Source organism: Corythoichthys intestinalis, chromosome 2, assembly GCF_030265065.1.
Source record: "Corythoichthys intestinalis isolate RoL2023-P3 chromosome 2, ASM3026506v1, whole genome shotgun sequence".
NCBI classification, from domain to species: domain Eukaryota; kingdom Metazoa; phylum Chordata; class Actinopteri; order Syngnathiformes; family Syngnathidae; genus Corythoichthys; species Corythoichthys intestinalis.
This window is the reverse complement of record NC_080396.1, coordinates 26,861,964-26,886,621: the sequence shown is the minus strand read 5'-3', so window position 1 is coordinate 26,886,621 and position 24,658 is coordinate 26,861,964. Positions and strand designations below refer to the sequence as shown.

At 39.6% G+C, this 24,658-nt stretch overlaps 2 protein-coding genes across 5 annotated transcripts; both read left to right on the top strand.

The window, feature by feature from the left end:
• The first annotated feature begins 948 nt into the window (after positions 1-948).
• mrps9 (mitochondrial ribosomal protein S9) lies at positions 949-16,698 on the top strand. Its single transcript, XM_057830171.1, has 11 exons — positions 949-1,088; positions 3,056-3,238; positions 6,402-6,464; positions 8,178-8,208; positions 8,283-8,362; positions 10,057-10,142; positions 10,213-10,288; positions 12,676-12,844; positions 12,917-13,025; positions 15,717-15,886; positions 15,977-16,698. Exons 1-11 carry the CDS (start codon positions 990-992, stop codon positions 16,066-16,068), a joined length of 1,158 nt encoding a protein of 385 aa, XP_057686154.1. The 5' UTR covers positions 949-989; the 3' UTR covers positions 16,069-16,698.
• Positions 16,699-17,003: 305 nt separating this feature from the next.
• Positions 17,004-24,501, top strand: LOC130912241 (SLAIN motif-containing protein 1-like). 4 transcript variants are annotated; one of them, XR_009062574.1, is made up of 8 exons: positions 17,004-17,350; positions 18,086-18,219; positions 20,217-20,423; positions 21,231-21,380; positions 21,466-21,508; positions 22,586-22,867; positions 23,309-23,428; positions 23,601-23,627. XR_009062574.1 is itself a non-coding variant. In XM_057830169.1 (7 exons), the coding sequence occupies exons 1-7, from the start codon at positions 17,103-17,105 to the stop codon at positions 23,909-23,911; spliced, it is 1,464 nt and encodes a 487-aa protein (XP_057686152.1). In that variant the 5' UTR covers positions 17,006-17,102; the 3' UTR covers positions 23,912-24,501. The 4 variants fall into 4 exon arrangements, 2 of the variants coding, with proteins under 2 accessions (XP_057686152.1, XP_057686153.1); XR_009062575.1 differs by having other exon boundaries at positions 23,589-23,615; XM_057830169.1 differs by lacking the exon at positions 21,466-21,508 and having other exon boundaries at positions 17,006-17,350; positions 23,589-24,501.
• Positions 24,502-24,658: the final 157 nt, after the last annotated feature.

The window sequence follows — 24,658 nt, the reverse complement described above, 5'->3', positions numbered from 1 at the left end:
AGTCATGGTTGCACTTCCCATCATGCATTTGGGCAGAAGTTAAATGGCAGCAGTATCATTTACTGAAAGCTCAACAAATACACTAGATGGCAATATTTAGTAACAATATACAAAGTCACATTTATCCTTTAAGAATTACAAGTCTTTCTATCCGTGGATCCCTCTCACAGAAAGAATGTTAATAATGTAAATGCCATCTTGAGGATTTATTGTCATATTAAAGAAATACAGTACTTATGTACTGTATGTTGAATGTATATATTTGTCCGAGTTTTATTCATTTTTTTCTTAATGCATTGCCAAAATGTATATGATCGGGAAAATTTATTGGGAATGATTGGAATTGAATCGGGAGCAAAAAAAAAAAAGCAATCGGATCGGGAAATATCGGATCGGCAGATACTCAAACTAAAACGATCAGGATCGGATCAGGAGCAAAAAAAACATGATCGGAACAACCCTAATTATTATTATCATTCTGATTTTTATGCATCATTTATTTGTTTTGCTCTTTGTAATTGCTGTTTACAATAGTAATAGCAGTATTTATTACGGGTTTAGTGTAGGTTTTTTGGCTGTGGAACGAATTAATGAAATTATAATGTATTCTTATGGGAAAATCCTGCTCAACATACGACCATTTCAATTTACAAACAAGGTCCTGGAACGAATTAACTTCGTATGTAGAGGTATGTAGAGGTATACATATTTACAATATACTTTTTTCTCCAACATCCATCTTAAATCACGTTATTACGGTTTGTTATAAATTAAACCGCTTGGAAATTAAAGTTAAGCGGATTTTAGTAGAGAAAATAACTCAGCCCCAAACGACATCGCCAGAGGAGCGTTACTGCTCTAAGATGGCCGCTAGTTACCAACGCCGTCAACTCTGACGTTTTGTTTTTCATCTAGCTCTCCCTCTATATATGTGATATCTATGGTGACGATTTCCGCCAGTGCAGTGACGTCATCATTCACGATCCATCATGGCTGCGCCGTGTACGCGAACGATCGGCTACCTTATCACAAAATGTGGGACATCATGCTCCACTATATCAAAAGCCTCATCACGTGCAAGTCGGGAAGTAAGTTAGCTTTTTCTACCGACAGTACATCGTTATACACACGACCAATTTTAGCCCTTTGATTGAAAATGAAATTGGAACGACGACGCCCTTGAGTTAGCATCCTCTTACTATCTGCACGTCTGCCAGTAGTGATGGGACGAAATGAGCCGAGGTTCCGAAGCTTGTGTCGAGTAATGGGAGGGGGGTTTCCACGAAGCTTGTAGCGAGGCGCGCTTCATTTCGGCAAAACCAGGAAATGATGACGTGGGAAGCCTCGCCGGCGGCCGGCTGAATCTCGTGAGTGCTTCGGAAGTGATCCAACGTTTGGCGCACATTGCAAAAACAGGACAGACTACGGTATAAATTGGTTGCAAAACGCAATGGCGATCGCCTGTTATCTCACATTTTGTGGATTTCGGGCTCCTGTACTTGTTACATCTGTGCGCGACAGTGCAACCAGTGCAATCTTTTTTCGAGCCTTGTCCTTTGCTTGCGATGGAACCTGCGCGAAAAGAGCGATCCTCCCCTGTATGGGAACATTTTGATTTGATTGCTTTCAATAAGGTAAAGGAGAAAAACTACTTTAATATAAATGTGAGTGTGTGTGTGTACCTATCTGAACCAAACATCAACAGAATGAACAATCCATTAGTGTACTGGGAGGCACAAAAGAATACCTACTCAAATTTATATAAACTGGCACTCACATTTCTCTGCACCCCAGCTTCATCTGTGCCTTGTGAAAGAATATTTTCTAAAGCTGGTGAAATATTTTCCAAAAAAAAAGAAACTGTTTAAAGCCAGCCACTGTGGGAAAGCTATCATTTCTAAATAAAAATGAATAACAAATTACCCTTAGCACGTGTTGTATTTTGTTCACATACTAAATTACTAACACAAGCACATTCATATCTTTGTCTTAAGCAAATAGCCATTGAATTCTTAACAATTTTGACCTCTTGGGCTTCTAGACCACTTGATGGCGCCATAGGGTAAATGAAGCACCATGAAGCTTTGCTACATGTGCAAACCAATTGGCTGCAAAGCTTCATTGCTTCATGAGGCTTCATTTGGCCATCACTATCTGCCAGCAGGCTGTGTTGAAACCCCTCCTTCTCTCCTACGATTCACTAGTTTCCTTTTCGTGAGGATACACAGTACAGAGAGTATAAATAGTGAGTAATCATGTTGTAGTGCTGTTCGAATGTGAAGTGAGCGTCCTTGGTTATAGGTGCGATGCTTGGTGATCTGTCTCGAAAAGTACTGAACAACGATCTTGACTATAGTTAAAAACCTGTTATCTTCTAGGTCAACCATATTATCCTCTATACAATGTATACAAATCCCCATAGCTGTATATTTAATTAGTAATTATTCACTTCCTGTTTACCTTAAATGTGACATGACACAACTAAGGCATTTTTTTTTTCAACAAGAAAGACAAACATCACCAAAGCGTCGGAATGTAACAATACATTCAGTTTACGAGAGGAGACCATACACGATATTGGGACCATGAGAATGACATGGGTCGAGATTTTCACATGATTTTTAAAAGTGATAAAGTGTAAGAATGGACAAATAGACTTTTTTTTTTTTTTAAATAAACTGCAAGGAAGGAGGGCTCAAGGTCTCACTCGCTTTGCTTGTTTTGTTCTTTTTCTTGGTGAGTACGCTAACTAAAATTGGCACTCCTCCTTTATTCATAGACCGATGAGAATTAAATTTGGTAGGTATAAGCGAGGGATGTAGTGGAATCAATCCTCTGAGCCCGATTTTTAATGTTTGTTTTTTGTCTCAAGGCTGATTAATTAGATTACTTAATTGCTGATTTATTGTTTTCTGTAGGTTCTAAGTTAGACAATAGAAGAAATACTCTCTTCAGGTGTCCTTATTATGTCTCCCTCTAATTGAGGTATTTTGTGCCCCCCACCACCCATTTTAATATACTGTATATGTTATTTTGCTTTGTTCTCTTCCTCCAGGTGGTCAGTAGACCCTTATGTACCAGTTCTATCATGTACAGGAAGAACCTGGCAGCTGCTCCCCCCGAAAAGTTTACATTGGAGTTCATTGAGAAGCAAGTGGAGGAATTCAATATTGGCAAGCGGCATCTGGCCAACATGATGGGAGAGGACCCTGAGAATTTTACTCAGGAGGACATAGATGTAAGAACTGAAGCCCGAGGACACATTTGGGCATCCATTTAAGGGGATATGATTAGTAGAGCTCTTTTTTTTAAACATCAAGAACAAGACTTACATAGAAAAACAGTATGGTCATAAATAGAGCTGAAACGAATACTCGAGCAACTCGAGTAGCTCGAGTTTAAAAACTGATCCGAGTAATTTTATTCACCCCGAGTAATCGTTTATTTTGACAGCTCTAAGCATCACGTTTTGCTCGGACTACTTTTAATGCGCTGATGTCACGTGCGTAGAGGAAGAAGCAAAAAAAAAAAAAAAATCAGCCGACAGCTGCTACAAATGAAGCCGACGTTGCGAAATACTAGCCCGCACGATGCTACGTTGATAGCAGGTAGCGTCTGATGAGTCTCATAGACATCTCATGTATGTTGAACTAGATGCTAAATGACAGACTAGGCCGCGTGTGGGCAGCGTTAGTAAACAGCAGCCATCTTAAAGCAGTAGAGCGCTAAGCGCTAATAAAGAGCGCTAAGCGCAAATAAATAAGATTAACGTTACTGTCACTAGCTCACGCAACGTTAGCCCTGCGGAGGGCTAGGTTTCTATTAATTATGACCACTGTCGATGCGTGGCGAACGCGTCTTACATACAGGCTTTCACATAACATAGCGTTGTGGAGTGATGAGGGTGTAAAATAAAAAAACACTAACTATCAATTTTAGCTCAGTAGTCATTGCTGGATAAAACACCAAGTAGCACTGGTCCCTAATGTGCTCCAATACAGCCTGTATCATACATTTATTTTGAACACTGCAAAAACTCAAAATCCTATCAGGACTTAGTTTAGACTAAATGGCTTGACACAAATAGAAATTCAATTGAAACACGTGGGAAAAAGTCCAAACTTTTAAGTGATGTGTGTTATCAAGCGTAACAACATTTTTAGGTTTTTTTTTTAATAAGATCTAAAGGTTTTTTGAGTGAAAGCAGTGAATTAGTCTTTTTTTTTTTTTTTTTTTTAATTCTAGTTACATCTGAGATGCAATTGTTGGCTGTTTACAACAATATACATGGAAAATAAAGACATTGATTGACTGAAAATGGTTCAAGATTAGATGAAATGTCTTGTTTTCTCATGTATATTTATATTTGCTCTTCACCTAAAAATATATTTGTTTTATCCGATTACTCAATTAATCGATAGAATTTTCAGTCGATTACTCGATTACTAAAATATTCGATAGCTGCAGCCCTAGTCATAAATAGGGTTGGGCATCGAACATCGATGGGACCTGGTGTTCGGCCATTCCTTACTACATGGCGATACGTCCTACACCAGCGGTCTCAAACCGACTCCACAAAGGGCCGCAGTGGGTCCTGGTTTTTGTTCCAACAGATCCAGCACAAACAGTTCAACCAATGAGGTTTCTACTAACATAAGCAGCACCTGATTGCAATCAACTGATTACACTTGTAAGAAACCAGATTGGTGAAAAGGTATTTGTCTCGTTTGGTTGGAATGAAATCCAGTACCCCCTGCGGCCCTTTGAGGACCGGTTTGAGACCACTGTCCTACACAATGCTCAGCGCGCTTGCACAAGCATCTGTCATCATATTAATTGTATTAATAATAATAATAAAAGTAATGAATAATAAAATAATAATAATTTTTAAATGTATATAATTTTTAAAAATCGAAAAGTTAAGACATTAATATTATAAACTAATAAATTCTTAAACTATAATTTTTTTTTACCCTGCTTCTTAAAAGAATCTGAATCGATAAATCGTTCGGAACCGGAATCAAAACATGGAATCGGAACCGGAATCGTTCAATTTCAAAGGGTGCCCAACCCTAGTAATAAAAGAGGTTGTGATTTTATGTGTATAATGTCAACATTAATGTTGTGCTTAAACCAACACCAAATAGCATTTTACCCTTTATAAAATATTTTCATAACGTGTGATAATATATCGACTGACAACTAGTTGAATGACACCTCTTTTATCTCTTGAGAGGGTCTGTAGCGCTTTCACTGGCACTAATTAACTTTGAGGAGGGTGGCAGGAACCCTGCCTCACAAAAAGATACAAATGTGCTGACTGCATTATGGCATACATCACCTCTCCCTTGCCCCAACCATCAGAAAGACGGAAGTCGATGCAAACACTTTCACGCGAATACTGCAAAGATGGCAGAGCAACAAAAGAGACAAAAAGTTTTGTCTGAGGAGGGGAAAAAAAGCCCGGCTTTCACTCGCTGTTTGTTGACCGGTGTCGCTGAAATCGACCAAAACTGAAAACTCACCAAGTGTTCATTTAAATGTTAACAAAATCCCTATACTTAAATATTCAGTTATAATGTATTTTTGAGTTGGTTACAAATTGTACCTACACACATTTTTTAAAAACAATTCTGAATGCAAAATCAGCTTAAACATTCGTCTATTAGTAAACAATCCGACCGTTAGTAATAAAGACAGCAGTTGGTGATTTGTGAAAGGCTAGGCGATGGCTGTACCCCACAGTTTCATAATAGAAATGAGCAGTGTCCTAAACTCTCAGATGTGGTGGTGAAAGAACGGAAAACTGCAGTCACCACTCATTTTAGTGGTTTTTCTGTGAATGCAATTACTGTCTTCTCTGTGGTCCTAAACCATGATGCCACGTGGTGTCCCTCAGTTGTTCAGATTGCGCACTCTGGGGAATCACTGCCAAATTGCAAAAGGAACACAGGTGTGCCTTCATTTTTTTCCCCATCCTTCCTTTCCCACTTTTCACATTTCTACCGCTCACCTTTCTTGACCTCTCTTTGCTTGTTGAGCACACATATGCTCCCCATGACCAGTTATTTTGCTGCCACTGTTGACAAGCTGTAATGTCAACATGCCCCACCTGTTCACTCATCCGTATAACCAAAAGAGCTGAGAGGACCAGATTTTTGCTACGCCATCTGTTGGACACTTGGTGACCATGCGCCCACACATGCTGAACTTGGGGTGAATATTCGGACATGTTGTCCAATCTCTGCTTGCTGTCAGCGCTGCCACACAGAAGGCTCAACTTTCCTTCAACCCGTGACCGCCATCTGTTGACATGACCTCTATGGTGTCGTTGTCATGATTGTCATTACCTGCTATTTTGTTTTCTTCTAAACTGTATTTTTTCCCTTGCCATGCTGCAGAGAAGCATCGCTTACCTCTTTCCCTCCGGTTTGTTTGAGAAGAAGGCACGACCCCTAATGAAGGTAAAGACAGTGAATGAACACATACAGTGCCTTGCAAAAGTATTCGGCCCCCTTGAACCTTGCAACCTTTCGCCACATTTCAGGCTTCAAACATAGAGATATAAAATTTTAATTTTTTGTCAAGAATCAAAAACAAGTGGGACACAATCGTGAAGTGGAACAAAATTTATTGGATAATTTAAACTTTTTTAACAAATAAAAAACTGAAAAGTGGGGCGTGCAATATTATTCGGCCCCCTTGCGTGAATACTTTGTAGCGCCACCTTTTGCTCCAATTACAGCTGCAAGTCGCTTGGGGTATGTTTCTATCAGTTTTGCACATCGAGAGACTGACATTCTTGCCCATTCTTCCTTGCAAAACAGCTCGAGCTCAGTGAGGTTGGATGGAGAGTGTTCGTGAACAGCAGTCTTCAGCTCTTTCCACAGATTCTCGATTGGATTCAGGTCTGGACTTTGACTTGGCCATTCTAACACCTGGATATGTTTATTTTTTAACCATTCCATTGTAGATTTGGCTTTATGTTTTGGATCATTGTCCTGTTGGAAGATAAATCTCCGTCCCAGTCTCAGGTCTTGTGCAGATACCAACAGGTTTTCTTCCAGAATGTTCCTGTATTTGGCTGCATCCATCTTCCCGTCAATTTCAACCATCTTCCCTGTCCCTGCTGAAGAAAAGCAGGCCCAAACCATGATGCTGCCACCACCGTGTTTGACAGTGGGGATGGTGTGTTCAGGGTGATGAGCTGTGTTGCTTTTACGCCAAACATATCGTTTTGCATTGTGGCCAAAAAGTTCCATTTTGGTTTCATCTGACCAGAGCACCTTCTTCCACATGTTTGGTGTGTCTCCCAGGTGGCTTGTGGCAAACTTTAAACGAGACTTTTTATGGATATCTTTGAGAAATGGCTTTCTTCTTGCCACTCTTCCATAAAGGACAGATTTGTGCAGTGTACGACTGATTGTTGTCCTATGGACAGACTCTCCCACCTCAGCTGTAGATCTCTGCAGTTCTTCCAGAGTGATCATGGGCCTCTTGGCTGCATCTCTGATCAGTTTTCTCCTTGTTTGAGAAGAAAGTTTGGAAGGACGGCCGGGTCTTGGTAGATTTGCAGTGGTCTGATGCTCCTTCCATTTCAATATGATGGCTTGCACAGTGCTCCTTGAGATGTTTAAAGCTTGGGAAATCTTTTTGTATCCAAATCCGGCTTCAAGCTTCTCCACAACAGTATCTCGGACCTGCCTGGTGTGTTCCTTGGTTTTCATAATGCTCGCTGCACTTTAAACAGAACCCTGAGACTATCACAGAGCAGGGGCATTTATACGGAGACTTGATTACACACAGTTGGATTCTATTTATCATCATCTGTCATTTAGGACAACATTGGATCATTCAGAGATCCTCACTGAACTTCTGGAGTGAGTTTGCTGCACTGAAAGTAAAGGGGCCGAATAATATTGCACGCCACTTTTCAGTTTTTTATTTGTTAAAAAAGTTTAAATTATCCAGTAAATGTTGTTCCACTTCACGATTGTGTCCCACTTGTTGTTGATTCTTGACAAAAAAATTAAATTTCATATCTTTATGTTTGAAGCCTGAAATGTGGCGAAAGGTTGCAAGATTCAAGGGGGCCGAATACTTTTGCAAGGCACTGTAAAAGTTTTTATTTTTTTTTTTAATAATTTGGGCGCATTACATTGTCTTGTCTTCATCAGCATCCAGAGGAAATCTTCCCGAGGCAGCGAGGTACACAACCTTACTTTAATGAGTTTTTCTCGGATGCTCTCTGGAACTGAAATTGTCCTTCTTCTTCGGGGCAGCTGTCCAATGGGGGGCAGACGGACGACCATTCCACTTCCTGTTTTACACAGGAAAACAGGCTTACTATACCTTGATGCATGTGAGTTTTTCTTGAGTTACAATTCCACAAATTGGTACCATTCAGAAATCCTAATCATGGTTGCATTACCGAACAATAATTCAATTATGACGGTGGTGTTGGCAATGAAGTTAGCCCATCAACAGAAAACAGTGTCCATCTATTGACTAATCAGAGTAGAGATTTGTGGACGTTGCCCTCTAGAGGTTGGCCATTGCTAGGGTGTTTACACACCTATAGCAGCCCAGCGTCAGACAATGTAAACATGCGGGCGGAACACCGCAGCAAACGCGGACGAGGTATTTCCGGTCGTTTTGTTCGGATTAGTCTCTACTTGGGCTCCCGCGGGTCCTTAAGAGGTCAGGTTTGGCAGAAGTCAGATTTAAAATTCGGGTAATCAAGGTCTTAAATGTCAATGGCAGCTTGAAACTGAATCTTCGAAACGTGCTCCGAACCAATGACATGTAAATTTATTAGAGGCGTGCAAAATTTCCGATTCTTAGATTATTCACGATTCGGCCGTGGAAGATTCAAGAACAATTGACAAACATCCAAATTCCAATTATTTAATTATACCAGGTAAAACTAAAACACAGCGCGAGCTACGGGACGCAATGAGGAATGGACCGAGAGTAAATATCATGTTCAACTCAGGCCGCTAGATAAAAAAACAATAATACCAGACTGCGGCCGACAGCCGCTACAAACAATGCCCTAGTTGCTATAGACATACGGCCACATAATGCTAAGGTAGATATCACATATATATAGAACTAGATGAGAAATGACAGACAACAGTGGCGTTAGAACATTTATAGAGAACTAGAGGCGAAATGACAGACATGCCGGCGTTAGTAAACAGCCACCATCTTAAAGCAGTAGACTTCTCTGGAAGGCTCTGTTGTAGCGAACTGAATTAACTTTTTATCTAAAATGCTTCTAAATTGGTAAAATCTTGACTTGAATCTCTCTTTAAATGATGAAACAGTTTTAAAACTTTCCCATGTCGAAAGGACAGAAGGGAAATTATGGAATAACGGGGGCAATTATAACAAAATTAACTTTTACGTTAACAACATTAAATTAATTGAGTGAAGTTTAAAGCTGCTGATACAGAACAAGAAGTATTTTATTTACTGTTTTGAACTGTTAACTTGATACTGAAATAGTAGTTAGGTTTAGCCTGTTAGGTTTTTTGACCAATTTCGGAACTAATGTGCGAAACATTAAAAGCCGGCGGTGGGGGTGGGGGGTGGGGGGTGGGGGTCGAATCGTTAGGTGCTCCAAGACTCCCACCTCAATATTCATATTGAACTACTGCTCCGGAGTTTGCTTCAAATCACGTGACATACGACGTATGAAACAGGTACCGTTTCGTTTCTTCAGTGAAAAACCCCTATCGGTTCATAATCCAATCAGATGGCCACAGACAACGGCTGTCTTGATTCTGACACGTGACTAGCTGAGGCAATTTGAATTATAGCATCTCATTAATTTCATAACGGCACTAACAAATGTTAAATTTGCGGGTCCGTGGCGTTGTTGTTGAAATCTATTTTGTTTGATCATTAACGAGCAAGCTAGGAAGAGAGGTCGTTCTAAAGTGTGTGACAATGCAAAAAATACATAGTAAACTGAAGTTATCTTATAGGTTGGTCCCATAACATGAAGAAACTCTCCATACCCTGAATCTTTATATTCCTAAATGTTTTTAGGACATACAGGGTAAAATCCTTAACATTGAGAGGCATCAGGATCGTCTGCGAGCCGAAGGCCTCTTTTCGCAGGATGTCAAGAGAATGTAAGTGCACAAATTGAATTTGAGGAGGCATCTTGTCATGAATGTAATTGAGTTCTCTACAACTCCACAGATCTCTTGGCAGAAGCAGATGGCTCCAGAAGGAGGAGCTGGAAGAGTTGTTGGTGGAGCCCATATCTGTTCATGATGTAAGCCATATCCACACAAGCACAGCTATTGTTATTACATACCTATACATACACTCACCGGCCACTTTATTAGGTACACCTGTCCAACTGCTCGTTAACACTTAATTTCTAATCAGCCAATCACATGGCGGCAACTCAGTGCATTTAGGCATGTAGACATGGTTTAAGACAATCTCCTGCAGTTCAAACCGAACATCAGTATGGGGAAGAAAGGTGATTCGAGTGACTTTGAACGTGGCATGGTTGTTGGTGCCAGAAGGGCTGGTCTGAGTATTTCAGAAACTGCTGATCTACTGGGATTTTCACGCACAACCATCTCTAGGGTTTACAGAGAATGGTCCGAAAAAGAAAAAATATCCAGTGAGCGGCATTTCTGTGGGCGGAAATGCCTTGTTGATGCCAGAGGTCAGAGAAGAATGGCCAGACTGGTTCGAAATGATAGAAAGGCAGCAAAGACTCAAATAACCACCTGTTACAACGAAGGTAGGCAGAAGTGCATCTCTGAACGCACAGTACGTCGAACTTTTAGGCAGATGGGCTACAGCAGCAGAAGACCACGCCGGGTGTCACTCCTTTCATTTTTTTGGTTCTATATTTACATTTGGTGTTACACTTCAGCTATGAACAGGAAACTGAGGCTACAATTTGCACAAACTCATCGAAATTTGACAATAGAAGATTGGAAAAACGTTGCCTGGTCTGATGAGTCTCGATTTCTGCTGCTACATTCGGATGGTAGGGTCAGAATTTGGCGTCAACAACATGAAATTATGGATCCATCCTGCCTTGTATCAACGGTTCAGGCTGGTGGTGGTGTAATGGTGTGGGGAATATTTTCCTGGCACTCTTGGACCCCTTGGTACCAATTGAGCATCGTTGGAACGCCACAGCCTACCTGAGTATTGTTGCTGGCATGTCCATCCCTTTATGACCACAATGTACCCAACTTCTGATGGCTACTTTCAGCAGGATAATGCGCCATGTCATAAAGCTGGAATCATCTCAGACTGGTTTCTTGAACATGAAAATGAGTTCACTGTACTCAAATGGCCTCCACAGTCACCAGATCTCAATCCAATAGAGCATCTTTGGGATGTGGTGGAACGGGAGATTCGCATCATGGATGTGCAGCCGACAAATCTGCACCAACTGTGTGATGCCATCATGTCAATATGGACCAAACTCTCTGAGGAATGCTTCCAGCACAGCTCTGAAAAATGGCCTGATCGGGTCGGGACATCCCTAATATCTGGGCTTTAGTGTACAACGGTGCCTTGATTTTTTTCTTTGAAAAACTGTTAAATCTTAGGTCATCCTTCTCCTTTGACTTTTTATTTTTTTTATTTTTTTTAATCATCAGATTAATTGCACTTAACTGTATTTTACTGTTTGAACACACAGAGTAAACAATTCTCCTGCGCATAACCTGCAAACACAAAGTGCATGCAGTAACAGGACTGCCTAATATAATTAGGTTATCTTCTGTCTTTTTCCCTATAGTGTCCACTAACAATTGGTAAACTGGCTTGTGATATGTTATTGTCACTAAATAATTTCATCCTTCCTCTGCAAGAAAACTGAATGACTCATCTCAATTTTCTTTTTTTACGTATCGACAAAAAACCCCCCCAAAAAAACGGTCAAGCAAAGGTTAATGTCTCAAAAACTTCAGACAATATCACAAAGCACCATTGTTTCGCCATGTTTGTGTTTTTTAACATACTGGATTTTTCTGACTATAAGTCACTCCAGAGTATAAATTGCCCGATTAAAAAAATGCACAATAATGAAGAAGAAAAAAATTAAGTCCCCGTTTGTTTGGGAAATGTATTGAAGAAACCCCAAGAAAAGACATATTCCTTCTTTAGGGGAACTTAAAATAATGTCGAGAGCAATGTTCATGATCTGTGCTAATTATTTCTTCAGTTACTGTTCTAGTTGTGTCATTACTTGCAATGTTATGCTATTTAGTTGGCTAATATTTTGTTTTGTTATGGTACCGTGAGCGTGCATAGCGTTTGAGTTAATAACCAGCCATTATGTGTCATTGTTTGTGGAAGTGAATGTAAGCTTGTTCATCTACTGACAATATTAAAGTGCAAAGTGTCCCTCACAGTCATGTGAGCGCCAAAATAAAGAACCAACATGTCACTTTATTCGAGTTCCTTTAATAATGTCACATATAAATCATTCTGGCGTATACCACCGGTTAAACTAAGGAGAAAAGAAAAAAGTGTCAATTTATGCGAAAAATATGGTATATATTTACGTGTATACATATGTAATACATAAATTGTATCGCATACAGCATGTAATGTATATGCTGCACCTGAGCACAACATACCAACGCTCATCTCTGATGCACCACTGGTGTTTTATCATTTCAGTATACCCACTTTCTCCAGCTAATGGAAAGATTGCTGTCTCTGCCCTACTGCGCCACCGAGGAGCAGTTTGTCTTAAATTACCGCCAGCAACTTGAGGCTCAGTCTATCAAGCAGACAATACCAACCATGGAGAAGGATGAAAAGGGTGTGGCCTTTAGCACCTCAGAAGGTAAATGCAAACAAACTTTTTTTTTTTCCATCTACATTGTCAAATCTTTACAAATTTGTATTCACTCTTTAGGACGAAGAAAGACATCGAAAGCCTCTGTTGTTTTGAGAGATTGCGGCTCTGGGTGTGTCAGTATTAACGGACAGAACTACCTCCAATACTTCTCGGTGATACAAGACAGGTTGGAAAGGGCCATTTTTAAAAATTTAATTTCTGCCCTCACCACACGCCATCTCTTTATCTCCTTACTCTGAATTAATTATACAGTTGAGGGAGCTCGTGTCAGTGTGTGTCAGCAGCCTTACACGCTCACATTTTTCTGCACCCGCTGAGTCAGGCGTTTCTCTCAAGATGTCGTGGCGAGCAGAATCACCCAACCTTGTCGCTAGGGTTGCAGAATTCCCAAGAATGTTCAAAGTTGCAAATTGTCCATTAGGGTTGTAACGAAAACCGATACTTCGGTACAAAGTCGATACTAAAAATGTGACGGAAGTGCCTTTTCTGCAATACCCGAAGTATCGTCGGTACCGAGGCTCTGATTCTTCTTTTGTGTGTCATATAGGGCGACACAAGTTGCCAGTCATTTGCACCGCCAAAATGTGGGTTGTTAATATGGCAATATTAACATGGCTACCCACGCTGTGCTAAGGAACAAGAACAAAAGTCAATGCAAGCAACATCATGGCAGTGGCATGCGCATTAACGTCATCTCTAACTGCGGCAACAGCTAATATATATATATATATATATATATATATATATATATGTATATATATATATATGTATATATATATATATATATATATATGTATATATATATATATACACACAGTACAAATATAACCTATATATGAAACCTCCGTGAAGTTGGCCTCCCATCAGATGCATATTTATAGAAAAAATTATGTCATTTGTTTGTGCTTAAAACATTTCTGCTGCTATCATTTTTGAGATATTAACAATTCTTTTATAGGTCAATCCGAGGCCAACCAGCCCCACATTTTGATTAAAAATGGTGTCAATCGTTTGTGCTACGTTTGTGCTGGAAAAAGTTTTTTTTTTTTTCTGCTATCGTTTTTGACATATAGACCCTACCCACCGACGTCACAAAACCACGTGCTCGCTGTATGGTTCCGCCCACTTGTCCGTCATTTTGTCTCTGTATTAGCATTGGTTTCAATTGATCGAGGAATTTAAAATGCATTTCATGGAAGACCCGGTGCTTTCTGATGCCGTAAACTCACTGGATGTGTTGCATAAAAGGCGTTATGTGGAAAAGCTTCGTTCTATACAGTCGCCAGATCTATATTTGATGCCCAAATCGATGTTTTTCGACCCACTGTCTTCGCCCTGTCTGCCTGACATCTGCTACGCTGATATTTACAATTATCTTGTCCACACAAAATCAGCCTATTCTCACGAAAATTTGAAAAACTTCAAGAGCTTGGAGGCTTATAAATACTTCGTTGCTGGTTGGGAGAAACACGTCCTCGTCCACGAAAATTCGGCAGGAATCTATCTTGTGCTTGGAAAGGTGAGTTACGAAATTTTCAATTCAAAATCTTTTGTTATTGCTAACATCCACTGTCAAGTCTAATGTATTTCATGTCGTTTGTCAATGGAGTTAAGGCTTTTAATGTTTATATGGTTTAGCGATAGCACTCTCACTACATACATACGTGTATGTTGTCGGCGATTAGCCTAGCAATGATCCTAATTGTGGTTATTTGTCAGCCCAAAACCCTCTAAGTATATCTTAAATGCTTCTTACCGGATATAAAATGACTACTACATAATCTGTGGTGATTTTTTGGTGCCCAGTTTTCACGTCGAATTGCAGCCGTCCATTTCGCTCTCCTCTTTGGATCCCTCGGAATACGGTAAAACTTCAAGTCTCTCCTTCCATCTTCTCTGTTAGTGCAACCAACAGCCACACACGCCTTCACCATTTTGATTATTAATGTTAAGGAGCAGAAAAACACGCCGTAAATAGGAGGAATGTACGTAGCCGTAACAGGTTAACACTATGTTTTGACGGACAATTGGGCGGTACCATTCAGGAGAGCGGAGTTGTGACGTCACGTGGGTAGGGTCTATTGAGATACTACTTTCGAGCGATGATGTGACTTGCAGCCCCCCATGTATTGCAAAATGGACCTGAAGAGGTGCCATTCGTTTGTGGTTTGTGCTAGTTGTTGGGACACCCCTCTTATTGAGAGAGTTGTATGCTTTGTCAGCCGTGAAGGGGTGCCGCGAATGACGCCATCACTCGAAATTGATACAGCAATATCTATAAAACGATAGAAGCACAAATGAAAATTTTTACAGCACAAATGAACGGCACCATTTCGGGCCATTTTGCAATAAATGGGATTTGTGATGTCATCACTCGAAATTAATATCTTCATATCTTGAGATCTAAAAAATGATAGCAGCACAAATGAAACCTTTTTTTTTTTAAATACTTGAATGCTACATGACCGTGGTGCACAGTATTTTATTTTGTTTATTCTCTTGTTTGATACTTTAATGCACATTTTATTTTGATACTTTACAGCTGTATGCTGATTGTTCTGTATAAGCACACAGCATTGTTCTTTACTTCTAATGAAGGAATGTATGTTTAAGTACATGGGATTTATTATTTTTTACTGTGGTATCGAAATGGTATTGAGAATCGTGGAATTTCAATGGTATCTGCATCGACTATGAAATTTCTGGTATCGTGACATCCCTACTGTCCTTGGGAATTAAATTTATTTATTTATTTATTTATTTTTTTTTAACAGCACTTTGCATCACTACATGTTGCCGCTGTTGGCTGTATTGTTTTTTTCCTCACAAATGTCTTCACTTGCTGTCGTGGGCACAGGGAGCAGCTTATGTTTCCGCTCCAGTTCATGGGCATGCTGGGACGTTTTGACATAGAGAGCAGTGTGAATGGTGGTGGGCGGTCCAGCCAGGCAGGAGCACTGCGACTGGCCATCTCCCGTGCCTTAACCAGCTTTGTTTCTGAGAGAGATGTAGAGATCATGAGACAAGGTGAGAATGCCTGGCAGCTGCTTTTTGCCTATGACCAATTCAATTAAAATTGGTGTCAAATATTGAAGGATTGTATTTCTTGTTTGCCAGCTGGTCTGTTGACTCCTGACCCCAGAGTGAGGGAGAGGAAGAAGCCAGGTCAGGAAGGTGCCAGGAAAAAATTCACATGGAAGAAACGTTGACGATGAAACCAATTCAACTCATGAAATAATGTCCTCTTATCATTTTGAAGACTTTACAACTGGAACTGAACATTTTTTATGCCAAAAGAAAGAACGGGACGTTTAGTACTCGGCAGCAAGGGGATTGTGTTCGAAAATGACCGATCAAGTTTTATTCTATTAAATATTATGTGAATAAATTTCCTTTGCTGTTCATGAAATGTACTGATTTGAAACACAATATTAGCTCAAGTACTTTACTACAGCTCTTGAAGGCAGCATGAAACTGGTAAGGACTGTTTCCACAGAACGAAGGTTTGGATTGAGTTCTGAGTTAAGTCTGTTAACCTGGGCTTTTCTATAAGTTTTTGTCGCACTCTGGCTTCTCAACAGTTCCAAAATTTATTTCACTTATGACTAAAATGTCTGCAACTGTGAATGTTTATAATTTAAGATGTGTGATAATATATAACACAATTATTGATTTTGTTGCTGTGATCAATTTCAGAGGCTATTGCAAATTTTCATCTGCATATACGATATTTAGTTGAAATTTTTAATCTTAGAGTTGTCATAAAAACTGATTTTCTGGGAGTACTACATCGGTACTTTGAAACATGGAGCCACAGCATTAAACCGTTTTCCAAAACGAACACGACACAAAGCTATGTTTCTGTGTTTGTTTTAATTGAGCGCAACATATAAATCTGGGGGGGATTGAGCACTGGTAACGATTTTTAGTGTTCAGCATTTGCAAGGGTGAATTTATACCACTAGATGGCGACAAATATTTTTATGGCAAGGCAACAAATTAGGTACGCATGTTCTTGGGTTAGGAAATACAATCAATATGATTTATAGCCATTAACTTTAAACATTTGCAACAAATCGGTATTAATTACAGATCTGTGGCACGTGCGTGTAAAGCGGCATGGGCGGAGCTTCAAAACAAGTGCCATGGGCGGAAGGTAAATCTCCAATTGAGGAAAAGCGCCAACGACTGTGAGTCACGATTTTCTGGTGAGGTTTGTGCTCAATTCTCACACGGAGAGCAGATGGAAACTGCGTTTGCGAACTCCATCGTCGTGGACCGCAAGAGAAACCTTGCGTTCGGCGAGCTGCACTCAGGAAAACTGCAACAGCTCGTCCACAAGTTTGAAAACCACAACAAAAAGCTCCCCACTTGGCCACCCAAAGACTGTGTGGAGGAGTTCCAAAAGCACCAATTACACAAACCGTTATTTCTGGACGAGGTGGAACTCTTGGACTTGGACATTATTGGATTCTCTGATAATGAAACCTGGTGAGTGTGTTTATTAGTGTTTTTTTTTTTTTTTTTTTTTTTTTTTTAAATTCAAAAACAATTTAGCCACGTGTCTTAGATCCTGGCTGTTCGTCACAATATTTTGGGAGCTGACAAAAAGCCTAACTGCTGTCACCCAGGATCCAAATTTAGAACGTGTCCCATAAGCAAAGCTGCTGTTTTAAAACTTTATTTGAAACCGCTTGTGTGTCATCAATTCAGCAAAAGAAGCCTGATCTGGTTCATTTTATAAGGTAAACTGTCTGTAAATTGGGAAGTTGTGAAATTATGTAATTTCGCATAATCAGTCTGAAGGATTTATTTCGTCAATTAAAATGTATGCTTGTTAAATCTAAATGCCTGTTACATTTACAGTTCCTTTTTAACATCCGTGAAATTGGCCCCTTTACTGTTACCTTTACAGCCTTTTATTACTATTATTATTTTATTAGCCCTTGACGCCAATTGTGTCAATGTTGCTAAATTAAGTGTGACCACGTTCAAAAACTGCACAACAGTAATAATATATATATATATGTATACTTTTAAAAATTATCCACTAGATACTCTATCATGAATCATGTTTTTTGGCTCGATAAAGTTTGGTAAATACTACACAAGGGTTGGGCTGGGCTGCAAAGATTGTCCAAAATGGGCCAAACTGTATTGACACTGAAGCATGTTAACTTTGTGAATCACACGTTTATGGTGCCAATCTTTGTGTATCTTGGACAGGTTGTACGTGTCCCCCAAAGCAAATCAGTTGATCACACAGAACACAAAAACGCCATTGCAATGGTGCCGGCAGGTTCTGGATGCTCCTGAATGGACACAAGCAAGACGCTCCATATGCCTCCAACTTGACTCAGGTGTGAGAAAGTTTAAATGGCCGTTACCAAGAATTTATGGTAACAAATCTGGAATGGGTTGTATACAGCATTGAAGCATAACCATCACTAAAAAAAATATTACATACAAATAGCGTATTATCCTGACTTGAGTTTTTGTTGTCGCTCAGTCAAGTAAGGACAAGTTGAGTTGCTGTAATGCCCTCACATTTCTGCATGAAGTTCCTCCGATACAGGATTTGAATCTCTCTGCTTATCACACAACCAAATTTTTTTTCATGCTTGAATATGTCAAGCATGAAAGCCAACCTTACTATCTCTACCAGCGGCCATTTTTGAGTGTCAACATGTGCCATACACTTGCTTCTCAGGCGTCACAGGCCTCAGTGTGAGACAATAGCATTCTGTTCATTCAAGACACCAGTGACAGGCTGAGCGGATGAGCTAACGGCACAGTTGCATGCTCAAAGAAGTGTTTATTTGTCACATCAGTAGTATTTTCCAGTGGATCTTCAACACCTTTTTTTTTTTTTTTTTTTTTTTTTCAAAACATCAAGTGCAAGTGCATAAATTGCTTAGCCTTTGAACTACAATCATTACAAATATTAAAATACAGTAATATTGCAGGGGCAAGTTATAATAAAAAATTGCTTCCTTTCCTGAACTACATCTAATATTGAGCAGCTGTAACTAAGTCTCAAACGTGAAACTCGCTGGATTAAAGAATTTGTAAACGATGCGAACAAAAGAAAAAAAATCTATTACTGATACAACATGCATGATGAAAGAGAAGTGCATTTTGTTTTTCTTTTTACTGAGTGTAAAGCATACAGTTAGTGGCAAACTAACAGTTAGCAAACTTACTTCCAGTGAACATTTAAAAATAAAAGCATGTCATCTTCAGATTTATGGAGGCAATCGCATATACTTCAGATTCTAAACTAAGAATAATGAAAATGACACCCATTATGAAAAATCTGATTGGCAATGATAATATGATGTAATAAATGATAATAATTTGGCTTCAAATTTGTTGCATGTGCACTTTGCAGGACAAGATGACAGTCATTTTGTATCAATTCAACACTTTTAATGGGCTCCAATTGGCATACAACAAAAATGACAGTGGGTTTCTCACCTATTTCATATTCTGCATCTAACTAGCTTTAAAATGACTCATTATGCATTGTTTTTTTTGTTTTTTTAATATTTATGAATTTTAATATAGTTTGTGTTTTATCTAAGAAAAACAATTTATTGCAATTCAAAAGGTGATTTATTAGGATGTATTGTCACTACCGGTATACTTGTGGTTGAATAGATTAAAAAAAAAAAACAGGCAATAATATCCCATATCGCAATAATTTATGAGACAATATATAGCCTACTAAAACTTGCTATCGCAACAGGCCTAGCTGTATCATTATGCATTTTGAACATAAACACTATGTTTATAGGGGAATTAATGTCACATTTATTGAGGAAGAAATATATGTCCAAGAACTAGTCAAAAATAAGTACTTTGATTTATAGTGCGTTTGTTGAATAAGAATTTTAAAAAATAATAATAAAAATCATTTGGAAAATGAAAGGGCTACTACGTTGGTAAAAATGATCACCTGCAGACAGGAGGTGACATCAACACTACTAGTAGAAGAGGACCTGCTAATGGGGCGCTCCATTAAGCTCATAGCTGAATTAATGCACAGGTCCAAAACTGGTGTTGCCTTACATATTCTATTATTTTTATGCACGATTCACCATTTTTGTCAAAATCAGCTTGAGATCAAATTTAGACCCTCTTGAAACCTCCATTGTCACAAAAGTGTTGTAAAACTGCCACTACATTTTGGTCTCTTGAGCAATACTGCATACTGTAATTGTTACCTAAGGGTGAGAATCCAGATGTTTTTATTTCAAACTAAGAATGGTTCGGCTCTTTCTGCTGATACATCCTCTTTCAGATGTTTCGAGATGTTGTCATCACTCTGAGTTTGGTGTTTCCTTGACATCCTTAGCTTCCTGCAGGCGGCGATTACTGTCCAGCCCTCGAGCCACCTCAACGCCGCCGACTGTTAGCAGAATTGCAATTGTGTCCCCCAATGGCACTCCAAAATCCAGCACAAATCGTTCGAATCTAATATTGTCCGATATGGACAGTAAAAATTCTCAGAGCCCCATTGGGAGGCCACGGACCCCCACCTTCATTGCTCATCTGACCTGTGGTAAGCCCACAGTTTCCTTCAATACCTTGAAAGAGCAGAGAGCATCACAAATCTCATATCTGCTCAACTGCTGGGGCATCGTTACGGAGAATAGTTTCTCTATTATTCAGTCCCATACTGGGGAAGGGGAATCACTGGACATTGTGTCAAAACACATGAAATCAACCGTATTTTTCGGACTATGTCGCACCTGAATATAAGTCGCACCAGCCATAAAATGCCCGACGAAGAGGAAAAAAACATGTATAAGTCTCACCGGACTATAAATCTCATTTTGGGGGGAAATTTGCTTGATAAAATCCAACACATAGAACTGATATGTCATCTTAAAGGGAATCTAAAATAAAAATACAATAGAGAACAACATGCTGAATAAGTGTACAGTATGATAATGTTACATGATGCATGAACAACGAAATGCAAACGCGGCTGGTATGTTAACGTAATATAGCTATTAAGAGTTATTCAGATAACTATAGCATTAAGAACATGCTAACAAGTTTACCAAACCATCAGCGTCACTCCAAAACGCCAAAATAACATCTGAAATGATGTAATAATGTGTTAATAATTTCACACATTAGTCGCTCCAGAGTATAAGGCGCACCGCCAGCCAAACTATGGGGGGGGGGGGGGAGAGAGAGAGAGAGAGAGAGAGAGAGAGAGAGAGAGAGAGAGAGAGAGAGAGAGAGAGAGAGAGAGAGAGAACTGACTTATAGTCCGAAAAATATGGTACTTCAAATCGATCTTTTTTTTTAACCCTATTTTAAGACAGTATTGTAAGGAAGTATTTGGTTGCCTGTTTAGACAGCCGCCTGCAGTACTGTAGCCCTCGGCCTCATTTGGACTGTGACGTCATCGCTCCCACGGTGGATGAGGATGACAACTTGGTCCCTCATGGCTACAAACTTCAGGATCTTACTGATGTTCAGGTGGTGGCGCGGCTGCAGGAAGAGAGTAGGTTTAAACACAAAATGGAAGAACTGCATTTTTTTGTGGTTAAAGTCTAATTGTGATTATGCTATGTCCCCACTAACTGTAGACCTCAGAGCTCATCGCTACTTTAGCTTCATTAACCCCACCAGGTGATTGAGAGTGTAAATGTATGTTTCAGAGGTGGGGTCGGGAGTTGCATGACCTGACTTATCAGACTTGATTTGCGTTATCTTTACCAGAGGTACTTTGGACTTCACACATAATGTACACTGTCAAAAATGTTCAGGATGTTGATTAATACTTTGTGACTTGACGAATAAGGCCCACTGTCACCATTTATTCCACACTAATTGAATGACTGAATATTGTCAAGTAATTCGAAAATCAATTATCAAGACTCTCATAGATCCATAAGTATTGAAATTGTGCAATAAAAATAATTTTTGTAGCAGTTTGCCACTGCACAGTAGAAACCGACGATGACGTACCAAAAAGGAAGGATTTCGGTAGAGGGTAATGAGTCAATGGAAAACTGGTCGCTACTCATGACTTTATCGTGCGACAAGTCACAAAAGCAAGCATAGCTATTGAAAAATGAATAGTGAATCCGAAAATATTAAAATCGGGTTATTTTTACTGGCACACTTTTGGCGATTTGTTGTTCGGTTCCCATGTTATTGTCAACAACTCAATACTGGAAACGCTTCGTTTGTCACTTGGTCAAAGCAGTCTCCAGTAAAATGTTATGACCTGTGCACTCCATTTCCTTGATGTTCTCAATCCACTCGTCGCTCACCGCTAGGTCGAACAGAAATTTATCGAGGCCTATATCCTTATTGCTCGTGTTGAAGCAGTTTCCAACACAAGACTTATTAACCATTGTTCCGATAAAAACGATTGAATTGATTGGAGAAAAAAACTGCTTAAACAATAAAACTACACGGTCAGTTTTCATACATACATCCCTTTCGGTTACTGACTGGTGGCCTGGCCAACAGCGTAAAATTTAAACTGGGATTAAAACTACGTTTTGCTCCTATTTGGTATATTTTACAAACAAAAAGAAGGACTATGGGTTGTGGCTCATTTAAGTCAGATCTTTCGAATTCAGTAAAGTGTCCCCTTAGGTGATCGTAGAACTGTACATTTGTGATATACTCCTGACCTCTGGTGTGTATGAATGTGGCTGTGGTTGGCATGCCATTCCTCATGTCTTGCTTGCCCAGAACTCAGGCAGGATTACGCCAGCACTTCATACGCCCTGGCCAACCGACGAAGCCTGAGCGTCACCCTTCCGCTCAGCGCTCCCCGCGACCAGGAGGTGGAAGAAAAGGGGGTAGACGAAGACTCCGCCCATGTGTCGAATCACTGCCTCTGCCCACTACCACACGCCCACACCTTCTCCAGCGCCCAAGACTGGCGAAACAACAATATTCTGTCCATGCATCCCTTCACCCCACCTTACCCCTACGCAGGTCCAACGCAACGGCCTTTCAAACCAAGACCAGGTAAGCAAATTAGGCCGCACTGCTGAGTGACCCGATCTCGTGGCCTTATCACGCAATAATAACATTGTAAGCCTCTTGAAGTGTGCTTAAAGCTCCGTCTGCAGTGCGTTTCCGATTCCAGTTTGATGGGATTAGATTCATCCGAACGTGAGTGCTGGGAACAGTTCGAGAAGCTTTATGTAGCAACCTAAGACATCCTTTCCAAATGGAGTGTTCGCTTTGACCTTCAGAAGATAAAACATTGAGAGAAAGCCTGCTTCGCAGAAATAAGAAATGGGCTTTATTGGCCAAGTACTGCACTTACAATTTTAGTGATACTATACTGGGTTATTGATTCAACCATAAATGTACTGTATCCTTTACCCTTTGCAGAATTTTGTACTTTTAGCTGTCTTAACATTAAATGTATTGCCCGAGATTTTCTCTTGATGTGTCTTATAGATAAACTGCAGAGGAGTTTGCCGAATCTTGCTCAATCTAACAGTGTTCCCAGTGCTTCTTTGCTTCGTAACAGCCAGAGCTTTGATTCTCCAGGCTGCTCACCTCTCCCACAGTCCTCCAGTGAGTTATCAGCTTAATTGAGATGTTGATCAAATTCCTTATAAATTCTCTGCGTTTTTAATGTGCTTGCATATGCATAAATTCTACTTGTTCAATAAATGTTATATAATATTAACATGCATACTATAAATTGTTTAATTTTCCTTCACGTGATGAAAAGTATCTATCGCAGTGGCCTCCCCCAACCTACGGCACACAAGAGTCCAGAGTATGGGAAACCTATCTTCACCATCACGTCAACCGCTAAAGGCCACTGTCTTTGTAAGCCCTACCATCAGGGATTCGACTTGTGTGTTTAGGTCATGGTTGCATGTTGGAAGCAGCAGGATCCCGATGCTTAGTAAATGCTCTTCCCACTCTGCGTTAAGTCCAAGCCCACCTCTGCCTGCCTACTTCAATGATACCGCAGGCACTATCCCCAGCTGCAAGTTGGCCAAACCAGGGCATAGGTATAAAAGTATGCTACGGTGTTTTTCCTCATGATGTTGGCACCCTGTACTTTTTTTAAATGTTTGTTTTATAAAATACTTATTCTAATTTATACTGTTAGCTATGTACAGATGTGAAAGTGTGACCACTAAACCATTTTTACCCATGAATGGAACACACATGGGAAATTTTTATGGTATTAAGATGTAAATGTAGTATTGTCAACCTAATTTGACCAGTGATGTAAGTTTGTTTTACTTGTTCTGATGCACTTGTCTTTTTTTTTTTTTTTTTTAAAGGGCACAACATGCACACAGAATAGAAGCTTTATTTTTGTTCACGTTAATTCCCAATCCAAATTTAGTTCTGATTTGCTTTTCACCAGAAATGTCACATACTGCACAATGTAAAGTAGCACCCTCGTTTTTCACCTTTCATTGGTGTTTTGATGATGGAATGAATACTAAAGACATGTATTACAATATTACAAGTGATTAACAACTCTTCCTAGTTCTGAAGGTGATTGCCAAAGTGAAGATCAAATGTATCTATGCATATTTTAACCTGTAGAGTATTAAAAATACCTTGAATGTATTTTTTCACTAACATTTGAAGAAATTTTATGAAAGCAATGCATTTACAAAAATAAAAACTTAAAAAAAAAAATAATAAAATTTTTAAAAAATACGTGTTAGTGTCTGTCCTATACGGATCCGTAATACGGAAGCGTATTACATTCACTTGAAAAATAAAAAAATGGGAGGCTGTTTTTTTAAATTTTTTTTTCAACCCTCCGTTTTT